Here is a 15,270-nt window from a genome sequence, read left to right as displayed (position 1 = left end):
CCCCTACCCCACCCTGTGGCAGCCGGCCTCCTCTACCCCCGGAGAAACCGGCCTCTGGCCCCTGATGCACCCAAGGCGGCCACCTTGCCTTGGCCTACCATGCGACGCCCTTTTGCAGATCTTCAGGCGCCACCTCAGCAAATGGGCTGTGCACAAGCATCATCTATCTTTGAGAGGGGCACTTGCATCGCCACGTCCCTGAAGGGATTAGTGAAGGGAGAGTGAACTCGCCATTTTTGTCATGGGCAGGGGTTGTTTCGTATAGTAACTCTGTGCTGGGGCAACAGGGCACATGCCTCTGGCACTGCCCTAAGGACTGACCCTAAGAACTACAATGTGGTGTTTGGGCAAGGTTGCGGTTCTTCCGCTCTTGGTTACTCACCCTTTTCTGAGCTCTTGGAAATTTTCTCAGTCTCTAGGCATGGAAAGGAGCCTTTTCAGAGCATTAGAAGCTAATTCCTGTTATCTCTGTTTCTCCAGAGTTAATGTGATAGCAAGGATATTTTATTTGTTTTGATTGTCAACAAGAGATGTCTAGTCTGCCACATTTCCTCCCCAGAAGTCATAAATTGCTGATGAATTTCCATGAAAACTCTTGTTCCCCTAATGCTGACTGATGTGGAAATGTGAAGAAATGAACTCAGTAATGGACTGGATGAGAAACATAGAATCATAGAATCATAGAGTTGGAAGAGACCACAAGGGCCATCGAGTCCAACCCCCTGCCAAGCAGGAAACACCATCAGAGCACTCCTGACATGCTTAAAGACCTCCAAAGAAGGAGACTCCACCACACTCCTTGGCAGCAAATTCCACTGTCGAACAGCTCTTACTGTCAGGAAGTTCTTCCTAATGTTTAGGTGGAATCTTCTTTCTTGTAGTTTGGAACCATTGCTCCGTGTCCGCCTCTCTGGAGCAGCAGAAAACAACCTCTCTCCCTCCTCTATGTGACATCCTTTTATATATTTGAACATGGCTATCATACCACCCCTTAACCTCCTCTTCTCCAGGCTAAACATGCCCAGCTCCCTTAGTCGTTCCTCATAGGGCATCGTTTCCAGGCCTTTGACCATTTTGGTTGCCCTCCTCTGGACACGTTCCAGTTTGTCAGTGTCCTTCTTGAACTGTGGTGCCCAGAACTGGACACAGTACTCCAGGTGAGGTCTGACCAGAGCAGAATACAGTGGCACTATTACTTCCCTTGATCTAGATGCTATACTCCTATTGATGCAGCCCAGTACAGCTTTCGCCACTCTTTTGACGACTATGAGGGCCACGCCATTTCTTTTGCAGGTTTCTTGTCCACAGTAGTAGATATGAAGGTCATCTGAACTGAATTCGCCCATTCCCGTCCATTTTAGTTCACTGATGCCCTGGATGTCAATATTTATTCTTGCCATCTCATTTTTGACCACATCCAACTTACCCAGGTTCATGTTTCTTACATTCCAGGTTCCTATGCAATATTTTTCTTTACAGCATTGGAATTTCCTTTCGCTTCCAGGCATATCTGCAACTGGGCGTCCTTTCGGCTTTGGCCCAGCCGCTTCATCAGCTCTGAATCTATTTGTACTTGCCCTCCGCTCTTCCTCAGTAGCATGTTGGACGCCTTCCGACCTGAGGGGCTCAACTTCCAGCGTCATAACTTTTATATGCCTGTTGTCTTTGTCCATGGAGTTTTCTTGGCAGGGATACTGGAGTGGCTTGCCAGTTCCTGCTCCAGGTGGAACACGTTTGCATCCCTCCGCCAGAATGTATAGTCACCTGTGAGTTTCTGCACTAAAATCATAAATAATCTCTAAATTAGACCTGCCTTGGCACATCTCTCCAGGTTGGGCATTTTTGCTTTGCATAGCTGAAGAACAGTTCAAACTCCTTTAACCTTTTCCTTTCTTTGTGGGTAGTTCTCTCCCCCCCCCTCAATTTTGCCTCTTTTTCACTTTCAGTATCACTGCAGCATATCCTCCTTGCATCCCAAGGTCATTCAAGGTGAGAGGAGCGATTAATGGGTTTGCAGTCCACCACTGATGGTCTCCTTTTGATTCCCTTTCATATAAACTGCCCTCTCCACCCCATTCACTTCATGTCTCTTCTTATCCTACATTTCAAATCAGACTGCCTTTGCTACTCTGCTAAATAAATTAAGTTGAATCCACAAAGATCAGTCTCTCTCCTCTTCCCATTTTATTCTAAACTGGGTAAAATGGCTTTAAAATTGGAGCCCTGGAATGGTTGCAAGCTCCTACACCTCCCACTCAATGGACTGGACTCTGAAATAAGGAACAATTACCCCCAAAACAAAAAAAAATCCTTCCAGTAGCACCTTAAAGACCAACTAAGTTAGTTCTTGGTATGAGCTTTCGTGTACATGCACACTTCTTCAGATACCAAACTGGGCCAAAACAGTTTTGTATCCATTGCTCCGTGTCCGCTTCTCTGGAGCAGCAGAAAACAACATTTCTCCCTCCTCTATGTGACATCCTTTTATATATTTGAACATGGCTGTCATATCACCTCTTAACCTCCTCTTCTCCAGGCTAAACATGCTCAGCTCCCTTAGCCGTTCCTCATAAGGCATCGTTTCCAGGCATTTGACCATTTTGGTTGCCCTCCTCTGGACACGTTCCAGTTTGTCAGTGTCCTTCTTGAACTGTGGTGCCCAGAACTGGACACAGTACTCCAGGTGAGGTCTGACCAGAGCAGAATACAGTGGCACTATTACTTCCCTTGATCTAGATGCTATACTCCTATTGATGCAGCCCAGAATTGCATTGGCTTTTTTAGCTGCCGCGTCACACTGTTGGCTCATATCAAGTTTGTGGTCAACCAAGACTCCTAGATCCTTTTCACATGTACTGCTCTCAAGACAGGTGCCACCCATCTTGTATTTGTGCCTCTCATTTTTTTGCCCAAGTGCAATACTTTACATTTCTCCCTGTTAAAATTCATCTTGTTTGTTTTGGCCCAGTTCTCTAATCTGTCAAGGTCATTTTGAAGTGTGATCCTGTCCTCTGGGGTGTTAGCCACCCCTCCCAGTTTGGTGTGATCTGCAAATTTGATCAGGATGCCCTTGAGTCCATCATCCAAGTCATTGATAAAGATGTTGAATAAGACCGGGCCCAAGACAGAACCCTGTGTCACCCCACTAGTAACTCTTCTCCAGGATGAAGAGGAACCATTGATGAGACCCTTTGGGTTCGGTCAGTCAGCCAGTTACAAATCCACTGAGTGGTAGCATAAAGACCGCATTTTACCAGCTTCTTTACAAGAATATCATGGGGCACCTTGTCAAATGCCTTGCTGAAATCAAGGTAGACCACATCCACTGCATTCCCTTCATCTACCAGGCTTGTGATTCTGTCAAAAAACGAGATCAGGTTAGTCTGACATGACTTATTTTTCAGAAATCCAAAAAATTTTGGGAATCCATCTATAATGAATTAAAAAAAATTCTCAAATATACGTTTGTTAAAAAACCCAAAGCCTTCCTGCTGGGGATAATTGGTAAGGATATCAAAGAAGAAGATAGAACCTTTTTTCAATATGCAATGGCGGCCGCCAGAACCCTCATAGCACAGTACTGGAAAACACCAAAAATCCCAACACTAAAGGAGTGGCAACTTAAATTATCCGATTATTTGGAGTTGGCTAAATTGACACAGAAAATAAGAAATCAAAGAAGTGCAAAATTTAATAATGAATGGGATAAATTTAGGATATATATGGAAATAGAGATAAAGGGAAAATCAAAATGTTGATCAGAAACATATATGTACTTACAGAAATCACAGTAGGCATGAGATAACGCTTACTACGTAAAAAGTTTTATTAAGGAATAGACACAGCAGATAGATAAACAAGGTAATATTTTCCGAAATCGAGATAAGGGGAAGTCGATCAATGTCTTTTAAAGTTGTATGTTTTTCGTGTTTTTCTTTTTTTCTTTTTTTCTTTTTTTCCTCTTTTTATCCTTTTCTCTGTTTTTTCTTTTTCATTTTGTCTTTTGTACGTCTGTGAAATATATTTATGTCAAAATTCAATAAAATATTTTTTTTTTTTAAAAAAAGAGGAGTTCAGCCCTTTCTGTGTCCCCTGTTTGCATTTCACCATCTTCTCCTCTGAGTGACCCCACTGTTTCTTTGTTCTTCCTTTTGCTACGAACATACCCATAAAAGCCTTTTTTGTTGCTTTTAACCTCTCTAGCAAGTCTGAGTTCATTCTGTGCTTTAACTTTTCTGACTTTGTGTCTACACGTGCTGGCTATTTGTTTGAATTCCTCTTTGGTCGTGTCAGGGAACTGACATTGGAGCCAGGAGTGGAGGCAGGGCTCCCAAGCGATGCCGGAGAAGGGCCCAGCAGGGAGAGAGGAGACTCAGCAGCTGGGGAAGGAAATCAGTGTAACACCAGGGATAAAGGGGGGCGGATGGGGGAATCGGAGAGAGGGCTCCAGGACTCCACAAAAATGTGCCATTTCATAGCTTGCTCGCATGCGGTAACGGTAGAGGAAACAGCCAGGTTGTTTGTGGATCACGTCTTCAGGCTGCATGGGGCTCCCTCGAGGGTCATCTCGGATCGTGGGAAACAATTTACTTCCCGGTTCTGGAGGAAGCTCATGGGCTTGCTACAGGTCGAGGTGGGCTTCTTGACGTCGAGACACCCGGAAACCAACGGGCAAGCAGAAAGAGCGAACAGTATACTCCAGCAATACCTACGCTGCTACGTCAACGAGAGACAGAACGATTGGGTAGAGAAACTAGCGCTGGCCGAATTTGCGTACAATAACGCTGAACATGTGTCCACGGGAATGAGCCCGTTCATGGCCAATTATGGGTGTCACCCCAGGGCTTTCCCGGGGAGAGGGGAGGAAGGGTGGAGCGTACCTGCGGCAGAGCAGTTTGTAGAAGAAATGGAGGCTTTGCACCAGCAACTTAAGATGAACTTGGAACGGGCCAAGGAAATTTACAAGAGGCAGGCAGACAAGCACCGTCGGGAAGGGGAGACCATACGGGTGGGAGACCGGGTGTGGTTGTCAACCCAAGGGTTACCTTTTAAGGGAGGGTGTAAGAAGTTGCGGCCAAGGCGGTTGGGACCTTTTGAGGTAACACAGCAGGTGAACCCCGTGGCATTCAAGCTCAAGTTGCCTGACAGCATGAAAATACACCCAGTGTTCCATAGGTCCCTACTCTCACTGTACGGGGGGGGGGATTCCCGGGGCGAGAGGGAGAAGTCACCACACACCCGCAGGTAGAGGAGAGGGAACACCACAACCAAGCCACGGAAATACTCGATTCAAGGTGGCGAGGGCACCAGGTGGAGTACTTGGTAGCTTGGGAGGGAGAACCCGAGTCAGAAAATACGTGGGTTCCAGCAGAGGCTATCAATGATGAGTTCCACAGCCTGTTCCCAGATAAACCTAAACCACTAGCGAGATTCTGGGACGAGCAATTTGGAACCACAGATGAGGAAGAGGATTTTGTGGGTTTTCCTGCCTCCGAAGAGGAGGGAGGAGAGGCGTCAGAGGAAGAGGAATCAGACTGGGAGGCCTACCCCGCGGGAAGAGATCGGAGCGGGTGGGAAGCGGAGTTTGAATCCTCAGGGAATGGCGACAGCTCCTTCCGGGGATTCCCCGCATCGTCGGCCGAGGAAAGGGACGAAGTTGGGTCAAAGGGTTGGGCCGGGGGTGGAGGGGGTCCTGGGGGGGGGAGGTGGATGTCAGGGAACTGACATCAGAGCCAGGAGTGGAGGCAGGGCTCCCAAGCAATGCCGGAGAAGGGCCCAGCAGGGAGAGAGGAGACTCAGCAGCTGAAATCAGCGTAACACCAGGGATAAAGGGGGGCGGATGGGGGAATCGGAGAGAGGGCTCCAGGACTCTTTGCTGGAGACCAGCGGGGAGAGCACAGGTCCTCCGCTACCCACACCCACCCTGCGCAGAAGACTTCCGCGCAGGGAAAGTAGGCGTAGACTTGGCGTCACAGAATTTCTTTGCTGGAAGAAATTCAAGAAACGCCCACTGACGGATTCTGCTAGTGACTGAACAGCCACGAAATGAAGGGCTGTCCAGCCAGGAAAGAAGATCAGTCTACATCCCAATCCCAAAGAAGGGCAGTGCTAAAGAATGCTCCAAAACTACCGCACAATTGCACTCATTTCACACGCTAGCAAGGTTATGCTTAAAATTCTACAATGCAGACTTAAGCAGTATGTGGACCGAGAACTCCCAGAAGTGCAAGCTGGATTTAGAAGAGGCAGAGGAACCAGAGACCAAATTGCAAACATGCGCTGGATTATGGAGAAAGCTAGAGAGTTCCAGAAAGACATCTACTTCTGCTTCATTGACTATGCAAAAGCCTTTGACTGTGTTGACCACAGCAAACTATGGCAAGTTCTTAAAGAAATGGGAGTGCCTGTTCACCTCATCTGTCTCCTGAGAAATCTCTATGTGGGACAAGAAGCTACAGTTAGAACTGGATATGGAACAACTGATTGGTTCAAAATTGGGAAAGGAGTACGACAAGGCTGTATTTTGTCTCCCTGCTTATTTAACTTATATGCAGAATTCATCATGCGAAAGGCTGGGCTGGATGAATCCCAAGCCGGAATTAAGATCACCGGAAGAAATATCAACAACCTCAGAAATGCAGATGACACAACCTTGATGGCAGAAAGTGAGGAGGAATTAAAGAACCTTTTATTGAGGGTGAAAGAGGAGAGGGCAAAATATGGTCTGAAGCTCAACATCAAAAAAACGAAGATCATGGCCACTGGGCCCATCACTTCCTGGCAAATAGAAGGGGAAGAAATGGAGGCAGTGTGAGATTTTACTTTCTTGGGCTCCGTGATCACTGCAGATGGTGACAGCAGCCACAAAGTTAAGAGACACCTGCTTCTTGGGAGGAAAGCAATGACAAACCTAGACAGCATCTTAAAAAGTAGAGACATCACCTTCCCAACAAAGGTCCGTATAGTAAAAGCTATGGTTTTCCCAGTAGTGATGTATGGAAGTGAGAGCTGGACCATAAAGAAGGCTGATCACCGAAGAATTGATGCTTTTGAATTATGGTGCTGGAGGAGACTCTTGAGAGTCCCATGGACTGCAAGATCAAACCTATCCATTCTTAATGTTGGGAAAGATGGAGGGCACAAGGAGAAGGGGACGACAGAGGACGAGATGGTTGGATAGTGTTTTCGGAGCTACCAGCATGAGTCTGACCAAACTGCGGGAGGCAGTGGAAGACAGAAGTGCCTGGCGTGCTCTGGTCCATGGGGTCACGAAGTGTCAGACACAACTAAACGGCTAAACAACAACAAATGTGCTGCTCTGAAGATAAGTATGGTCTTAGGTTTCAGTATCCATTACTGCAGGAAGAATAGCTTTGATGCTAAGAATATTCTGTTAAGTGCTAAGCAGCAGTATTAAAAATCCTAATAGCATTATTAGGTTTAACCCCTGTAACAAAACCATGGCAGAACAGTTTGCCTGCTAGGCAGTGAAAGGGCACCAGTGGACTCATAGTTCAGATGACTTGGTGAATTTATTTTGTGCCTACTCTGCGGGTAGATGATTTGCCTGATGAATGCTGATTGCCTGTTTGAGCCAATGATGAAAAGTAAGTCTCATCTAATTTGTCAGTACGTAAAATGTAGAATGCCAATGTGCCTTTGAGAGATGTGTTAATTAGGGAATTATGTAAAGTTTATTTCCTGTAAAGAAGGTTCGGTGGTCAGCAGTGCCTAATGTGGAATCCATAGCAATTCTGACAAAATGTAAGAACATAAGAAGAGCCTTTAGCTGGATCAGGCCGATAGCCCATCAAGTCCAGCATCCTCTTCTCCCAGTGGCCAACCAGAAGCTCCAGGGAGAAGACCCCAAGTAGGATCCAAGCGTAACAACCAGCGCTTTTTTCTTTAAAAAATGTTTAGGGGTACTCTCATTTTGACTCAAGAAAATCACTGGGAAAGGAAATGAAGCCGTCATCGGGGGTGGCAACGGATGGATGATTCACCGTGCTAGAGAAGAAACTAAAAATTTTATTTTTTTAGTTTCTTCTCCTGTTAGATTCACAAAATGTTTAGGGGTATGCATACCCCTGCGTCCCCCCAGAAAAAAGCACTGGTAAGAACACTCTCCCCTCCAGTGGTTTCCAGCAAGTGGGATTCGAAACACTGAGGGGATGCTCATCCAATTTGCAAATGACACCAAACTGTGAGGGGGAGCCACAGAAGACAGACTTGGAATTCAATATGACCTTAACACATTGGGGAACTAGGCACAAAATAACAACATTTGCTTTATTAATTCATTTTATTTTATTTCATTTATTGAATTTATATCCTGCCCTATACCCAGAGGTCTCAGGGTGGTTCACAGAATAAGATAAACATAAAAACCACAATATATATGATCAAAATAAAAACAATAACCGAATAACACCCCCTCCCCAAAGAGTCACATTTTAAAAGGGCATAGGATGTCAATTAAATCAACCAAAGGCCTGGTTAAAAAAGAACATGTTAAATAGGACCCACAAAGGGGAGGAGAGAAGTCTAAGATATTCTTTGGAATCTTGTTTCTATGTTGTATGTTGGACATGCGACTGTAAAATTTTAATCTGAAAAACCAAATAAATAAATTTATATAAAAAAGAAACGTTTTTGCCTGGTGCCTAAAGGTGTATAATGTAGGTGCCAGGCGAATTTCCCTGGGGAGAGCATTCCACTTGAATTTCAATGGGGACAAATGTAAAGTTCTACACTAAGGCAAAAAGAACCAACTGCACAAATATAGGTTGGGGGACACCTGGCTTAGTAGAAGTACACGTGAAAAGGATCTCAGGGTCTTAGTGGACCACAAGCTGAACATGAGTCAACAGTGTGATGCAGCAGCAAAAAAAGCTGTATCAGCAGAAGTATAGTGTCCAGATGAAGGGAAAGTAATAGTACCACTTTATTCTGCTTTGGTCAGACCAGATCTGGAATAGTAGATTCAGTTCCTGGCACCTCAACTTAAGAAGGATATTGACAAAGTGGAATGTGTATATTGGAGGGCCAACAAGATAATCAAGGGTCTGGAAACCAAGTCTGATGAGGAATGGTTGAGGGAGCTGGGCATGTTTAGCCTGGTTAAAAGGTGACTGACTGGAGATATGATAGCCATCTTTAAGTATCTAAAGAGCTGTCACATGGAAGATGGAGCAAACTTGTTTTCTCCTGCTGTGGGTGGTAGGACCCAAACCAGTATCTTCAGGTTACAAGAAAGTAGATTCTGACTAAACATCAGGAAGAAGAGATGTTTGACAGTGGAATGGTCTCCCTTGGGAGGTGTGGACTCTCCTCTGGAGGTTTTAAGCAAAGGTTGGATGTCCCTCTGTCATGGATGCTTTAGTTGAGTTTCCTGTACTGCAGGGGGTTGGACTAGATGACCTTTGGGAACCCTTCCAGCTCTAAACTACTATGATCATGGAGGCAGAAGAAACCCATTGTAGCTCATAGCCAATTATAGCCTTCTCCTCATGAATATGTCCAATACTCTTTCAAAGTTGGTGGCAATGCGGAGAAAGCCTTCAACAATATTTCTTGGAGTTTCATAAAGAAAAATCTTCAAGGGATGGGGGTTGGTCAAGGTTTTGAAAATGGTATAGGTGCAATTTACTCAGAACAAAAGGCTAAATTGATAGTTAACAACGTGGTGACAGAAGAATTTAAGATGGCGAAAGGGACACGAGAAGGCTGCCCAATTTCCCCATTGCTTTTTATTTCGGTCCTGGAGGTCTTGCTAAACATGATTAGAAGGGACCATTTGATCAAAGGTATTCAGGTCGGAGCTAAACAGTACAAACTTAAAGCGTTTGCAGATGACTTAGTATTGACATTACAGGAGCCAGAATCTAGTACTAAAAGAGTATTAGAATTGATTCAGGAATTTGGTCAAGTGGCAGGATTTAAGTTGAATAAGTCAAAGACTAAGGTTCTTGAGAAAAATTTAACACTGATTGAGAAAGAGAGGTTTCAGAAGGAGACGGGATTAACATTGGTTAAGAAAGTAAAATACCTTGGGGGTTAACATGACTGCTAAGAACTTAAATTTGTTTAAATTTGTTTAATTACGAGAAATGTTGGTCAGAAGTGAAAAGGGATCTTGAAATATGGTCAAATTTGAAGCTTTCCTTGTTTGGTCGAATTGCTGTTATAAAGATGAATGTATTGCCAGGAATGTTATTTTTATTTCAATCATTGCAAATTTAGGACAAAATGGATTGTTTCAAGAAGTGGCAGAAAGAGATTTCTAGATTTGTCTGGCAGGGCAAGAAGCCCAGAATAAAATTTAAAATATTAACTGATGCAAAGGATAGAGGTGGATTTGCCCTGCCAGACCTTAAACTTTACTATGAATCAGCAGCATTTTGCTGGTTGAAAGAATGGCTGCTTCTTGAGAACACAGACATTTTGGATCTAGAAGGTTTCAACAATGTTTTTGGGTGGCATGCATATCTGTGGTATGACAAGGTTAAAGCTCACAAAGCATTTAAAAACCATATTGTCAGAAGAGCATTGTTTAATGTCTGGACAAGATATAAAGATTTACTTGAAAATAAAACCCCAAGGTGGTTATCACCGATGGAAGTGAAGGCTCAGAAAAAGCTCAATATGGAGGCCAAATGGCCAAAATATTGGGAGATTTTGGAACAATAAGGTGACAAATTGAATTGCAGAGTTTTGAGAAACTAAAAGATAAAGGCTTCATTATTATCAAATAAGGGAGGCTTATAATATGGATAAAAAAATTGGCTTCCAGGTGGAAAAATCAAAATTGGAAACAGAACTGTTGGATCCCAAAACTAAGATACTATCAAGAATGTATAACTTGCTGTTGAAATGGAATACACAGGATGAAACGGTTAAATCTGCTATGATTAAATGGGCACAAGATGTTGGACATAACATAATGTTTGCTGACTGGGAGCAGTTGTGGACCACAGGTATGAAATTTACGGCATGTAATGCCTTAAGAGAGAATATTATGAAAATGATATACAGGTGGTACATGACACCAGTCAAGCTTGCAAAAATATATCACTTGCCCGATAATAAGTGTTCGAAATGTAAGAAAAATGAAGGTACATTCTTTCACCTTTGGTGGACGTGCCCAAAGATTAAGGCTTTCTGGGAAATGAACTATAATGAAATGAAAAAGGTATTTAAATATACCTTCCTGAAGAAACCAGAGGCCTTTCTCCTGGGCATGGTCGGCCAATTGGTGCCAAAGAAGGACAGAACTTTTTTTATGTATGCTACAACAGCAGCAAGAATACTCATCGCGAAGTATTGGAAGACACAAGATCTACCCACCTTGGAAGAGTGGCAGATGAAAGTGATAGACTATATGGAATTGGCGGAAATGACTGGCAGAATCCGCGACCAGGGAGAAGAGTTGGTGGAAGAAAATTGGAAGAAGTTTAAAGACTATCTGCAGAAACACTGTAAAATTAATGAATGTTAAAATGATGTAGGATTGAAATGAGATGGTTTTAGTAACAAAGTTAAAAGAATATGCAAAAAAGGTTGATAATTAGATGAAAATATGAAGTTCAATATGTTAAGATTTATAATTAAGATAATTACAGATTTATAATTAAGATAAAAACAAAGAGGGAAAGGATTTGCTGAATTAACTATGCGGACTGGAATACAAAAAAGGGAGGTGTGAGGAGGTCAGGAAATGAGTAATTGAAATATAAGACATGAAAAGATTGATCTGTTTTTAATTGTTTTTTTATTTTCACATATTTTGTACTTTTCTTTGTATTTTTGTATCTTTTTTCTTTTTCTTTTTCTTTTCTTGTAATTTTCTTTGTTTGTAAAATCTCAATAAATATCTTTTAAAAAAACAAACAAAATTGGTGGCCATCACCACCTCCTGGAGAGCCATTGCCAGTCAGTAGAGCTGGGTGATAGATCAGTCAATTGTCTGAAACCGGTATGGTGTTCAGATTGTGATACAGTGGTACCTTAGTTCTCGAATGGCTTGACTCCTGAACAAATCAACTCCTGAATGCCGCAAACCTGGAAGTAAGTGTTCCGGTTTGCAAACGTTTTTTGGAAGCCAAATGTCCAATGCAGCTTCCACTTGAGTGCAGGAAGCTCCTGCTGCCAATCGGAAGCTGCGCCTTGGTTTTCAAATGGTTTCAGGAGTTGGATGGACTCCTGGAATGGATTAAGTTCAAGAACCAAGGTACCACTGTACTGGTTTCAGACATTATGAGCTGGCAATACATCATGGTGGCTGGATAGTTGTGATGCATTCCCAGCGATGGACACATAATGCTGTACTTGATGGACCTTTTGGTCTGTTCTAGCAGGGCTTAATTCCTGCCTGGACCATTACAAAATCTATTTGCCAGTCTAGTGATTTTAAACTCCATCCAGGATGTAGCCGACAGGCATTTTCCACATTCTCAAATTAGGATTGTAACTGCACATTTTTAAAGGGTTTGTGTGCACACCTGGGAGTGTAATATGGTGAGAGACATCATTCAGGGTTTGTCATAGTACTTTGATCTTCTATAGCACCCCCCTCCACCCCTCTCTCATCTGTCATGCTCCATGATTCACACTTGTAGACAATCGCCGGGCAGATTTTCCTCTTGTAAATGATGAATAATGCAGTGTCGGATTTTGTTTGACAATGGGGGAAATTTGTTGAATAAATTATCCCCTTAACAATGGCTGCCCTCAAAAAATGAGTGAACAGAAAGAGGAGACGATGGGAAAGCAGGAAGATGGCAGCTGAATATCCCTGGGTTTAGTCTTGGCAGCTTTGAAGCCAATCCACTCACTCAGGACTGTGAATAAACCTGGAGACAGAATTTGTGCCTAGCTTTCCTTTGTGTTTGCTGACATTCCAATTTTTGTAGGAAGACACGGTGGAAGAAATGAAGAAGAGACAGTAGCTGTCAACTTACAGATTTGAAAATAAGGGACCAGCAGCCTTGAAAATAAGGGATCAGCAGCCAAAATAAGGGATCTGCAGCCTCACCTGTTCCAGGCACTCCTGTCTTCCTGTCCTCTTGCAGTTTGGTCAAACTCATGCTGGTAGCTTCAAAGACACTATCCAACCATCTCGTCCTCTGTCATCCCCTTCTCCTTGTGCCCTCCATCTTTCCCAACATCAGGGTCTTTTCCAGGGAGTCTTCTCTTCTCATGAGGTGGCCAAAGTATTGGAGCCTCAGCTTCACAATCTGTCCTTCCAGTGAGCACTCAGGGCTGATTTCCTTAAGAATGGATATGTTTGATCTTCTTGCAGTCCATGGGACTCTCAAGAGTCTCCTCCAGCACCAGAATTCAAAAGTGTCAATTCTTCATAGGGGATCATCAAGTTTACTCTTTGGGCTCGCTGGCATCCATTAACGACTTGTTATACAAATGTGTTGCAGAAGTTGCATTCTTTAACACTCTTTTGGAAGGATTGTATTTGTGGGCTAGGCCAGAGTGGTTGATCTTACATGCAAGTAAAGCACAAACAGTGCTGTTGTCTAATGCTCTGTAACTATCTTCCTCTCCATACTAAACACCCTTTCAGAACTGGCATTGCTGTGGGGAATACAGAGTAAAGCCTTCATTAATCTTGGCAGCTCACTGAACCTCACATCCTTCCCTAGCAGGCCCCAGAATCTGTCAATTTTTCCTTTTTGGGTGAGTTGTTTGCTGTCTGTCAGCTGGTAGTCAATGAGTCCCTCTCTCAGCTTATCTTCACTCAAGCTCAACTGAGGGAGCAGGGCCACTAGCTTTTCCACTGTGGAACAAAACAAATGTTTGACTGAAAATTGCTGATCTAAACTATGCACTAATTCAATCATTCTATCAATGGGGAAACTGTCCCAAACATCTACCTGCCCCTGGAGTAATGTCAAGGCGAGCAGCAGGGTCCAGCACTTTCAAGTCCCTCAGGAGTGGATTGTTGAGGGGAAAGGAGGAGAACATCTTCTGAAGCGCTGCTTCGTAGAATCTTCTCACAGATCTAAAACAGCATAAGGGTGAAAAAACTGATTAGTGGCAACATTTTAGGCACACAGCCTATACTCTCATACTGAGATGATATCATGATTACATAACTGCTGGGTAATATACTCACTGAAAGATTTTCTTCTTGGCAGACACAGGAAGCTCTGCGCTTCTCATGAATGCCTTTGCGTCTGCTCCGATAAAGAGGTCTTCATCAGCCAACTGATGTCCTTCTCCATGCTCCACCTCCCTGAGAGGTACACCCATGATGGCCCTGGCTGGTATGAGGCAGCCCAGGATCCTCCTGATCAGCCTGCACATCTCCTCTTCAAGCCTGTGAATTTGCACTTCCTCTGACTGCAGAAAATGTCAAAAAACAGAGAATTAGGAATGCTACAATTAGCACAATCCTATTTATTTATAACTATTATTCACACATACATACAATGTCATTGGTACCCACCTGGAAGGCAATATTAAATTCAGAGAAAGGCTTAAGGGCAGCAGCCAGGAACATGAAGTAGATCTTCACGACCGGATCAGCCAGATGGTTGGCTAGATCACATAGTTTGGCACTCTTCTCCACCTCATCAAGTCTGTTAAAGTAGGCCTGCAGAACATAATTATAATGAAAACAAAGCATGGTAAAGCATGTATATATCTGCTGCACTTATCATCCTTACCTTTAATGTGGCCCATTGGTTCAACACTCTCTGGATACAGGTTAACAGACTCAGCCATCGGGTGCTGCAGTACCTGCGTAGCTTCAGGTGGTCTGAATAAGTAAAATCTACAAACTCCTTGTAGCTTTCACATCTTTTTGAACTGTAATATAGAAAATAATTTTGTTAGTGGCTAGATACGTATGTGTATGTTTGCAAGGCCTATCTAATAATAAGGTACATGAATTTAAGTTTTATCAAAGTGGGTGTATATTCTGACCAGGATGTCTTCAACAGGTACCTGTGCTGCTCTGATGGCACAGCCAGTGGCCAGCTGTGCTAGGTGGCAGATGCAGCCAAGATCCTGAATGTGGGGTTGTCTGGTCTTCAGTCTGCTGATAACAGAGTTGTGTCTGCCTTTCATGACACTCGCATTAGCAGAGTTAAAGGCTATCAGGTTCTCCCATGGAATGCCTCTTTTTCTATAGGAAAAAAGAAAAAAATGCAACAAAATGTCAGACAAAATGTAAGGTTATAGTTAAGAGCAAACTACTGCACACGCCAACAACACAGTGCGGCTTCCCTACCTTAATGCTTCACTCAGCTTTTC

The 15,270-nt window shown here is 43.5% G+C and overlaps 2 protein-coding genes across 2 annotated transcripts in view; one reads left to right on the top strand and one right to left on the bottom strand.

Moving 5' to 3' along the window:
• The window catches only part of LINGO1 (leucine rich repeat and Ig domain containing 1), a 629,635-nt gene that overhangs the window by 37,701 nt on the left and 576,664 nt on the right, over window positions 1-15,270 (top strand). The window lies entirely within an intron of this gene.
• On the bottom strand, window positions 13,434-14,687 carry LOC309378081 (uncharacterized protein). The gene is made up of 3 exons (XM_081925869.1): window positions 14,462-14,687; window positions 14,129-14,355; window positions 13,434-14,014 (listed from the first exon to the last, which is right to left on the bottom strand). The coding sequence occupies exons 1-3, from the start codon at window positions 14,639-14,641 to the stop codon at window positions 13,858-13,860; spliced, it is 564 nt and encodes a 187-aa protein (XP_081781995.1). The 5' UTR covers window positions 14,642-14,687; the 3' UTR covers window positions 13,434-13,857.

The sequence above is a fragment of the Podarcis melisellensis genome (assembly GCF_964234715.1).
Source record: "Podarcis melisellensis genome assembly, chromosome: 9".
NCBI lineage: Eukaryota > Metazoa > Chordata > Lepidosauria > Squamata > Lacertidae > Podarcis > Podarcis melisellensis.
The sequence above is the reverse complement of the archived record's forward strand: the minus strand, read 5'-3'. Positions and strand labels throughout refer to the sequence as shown.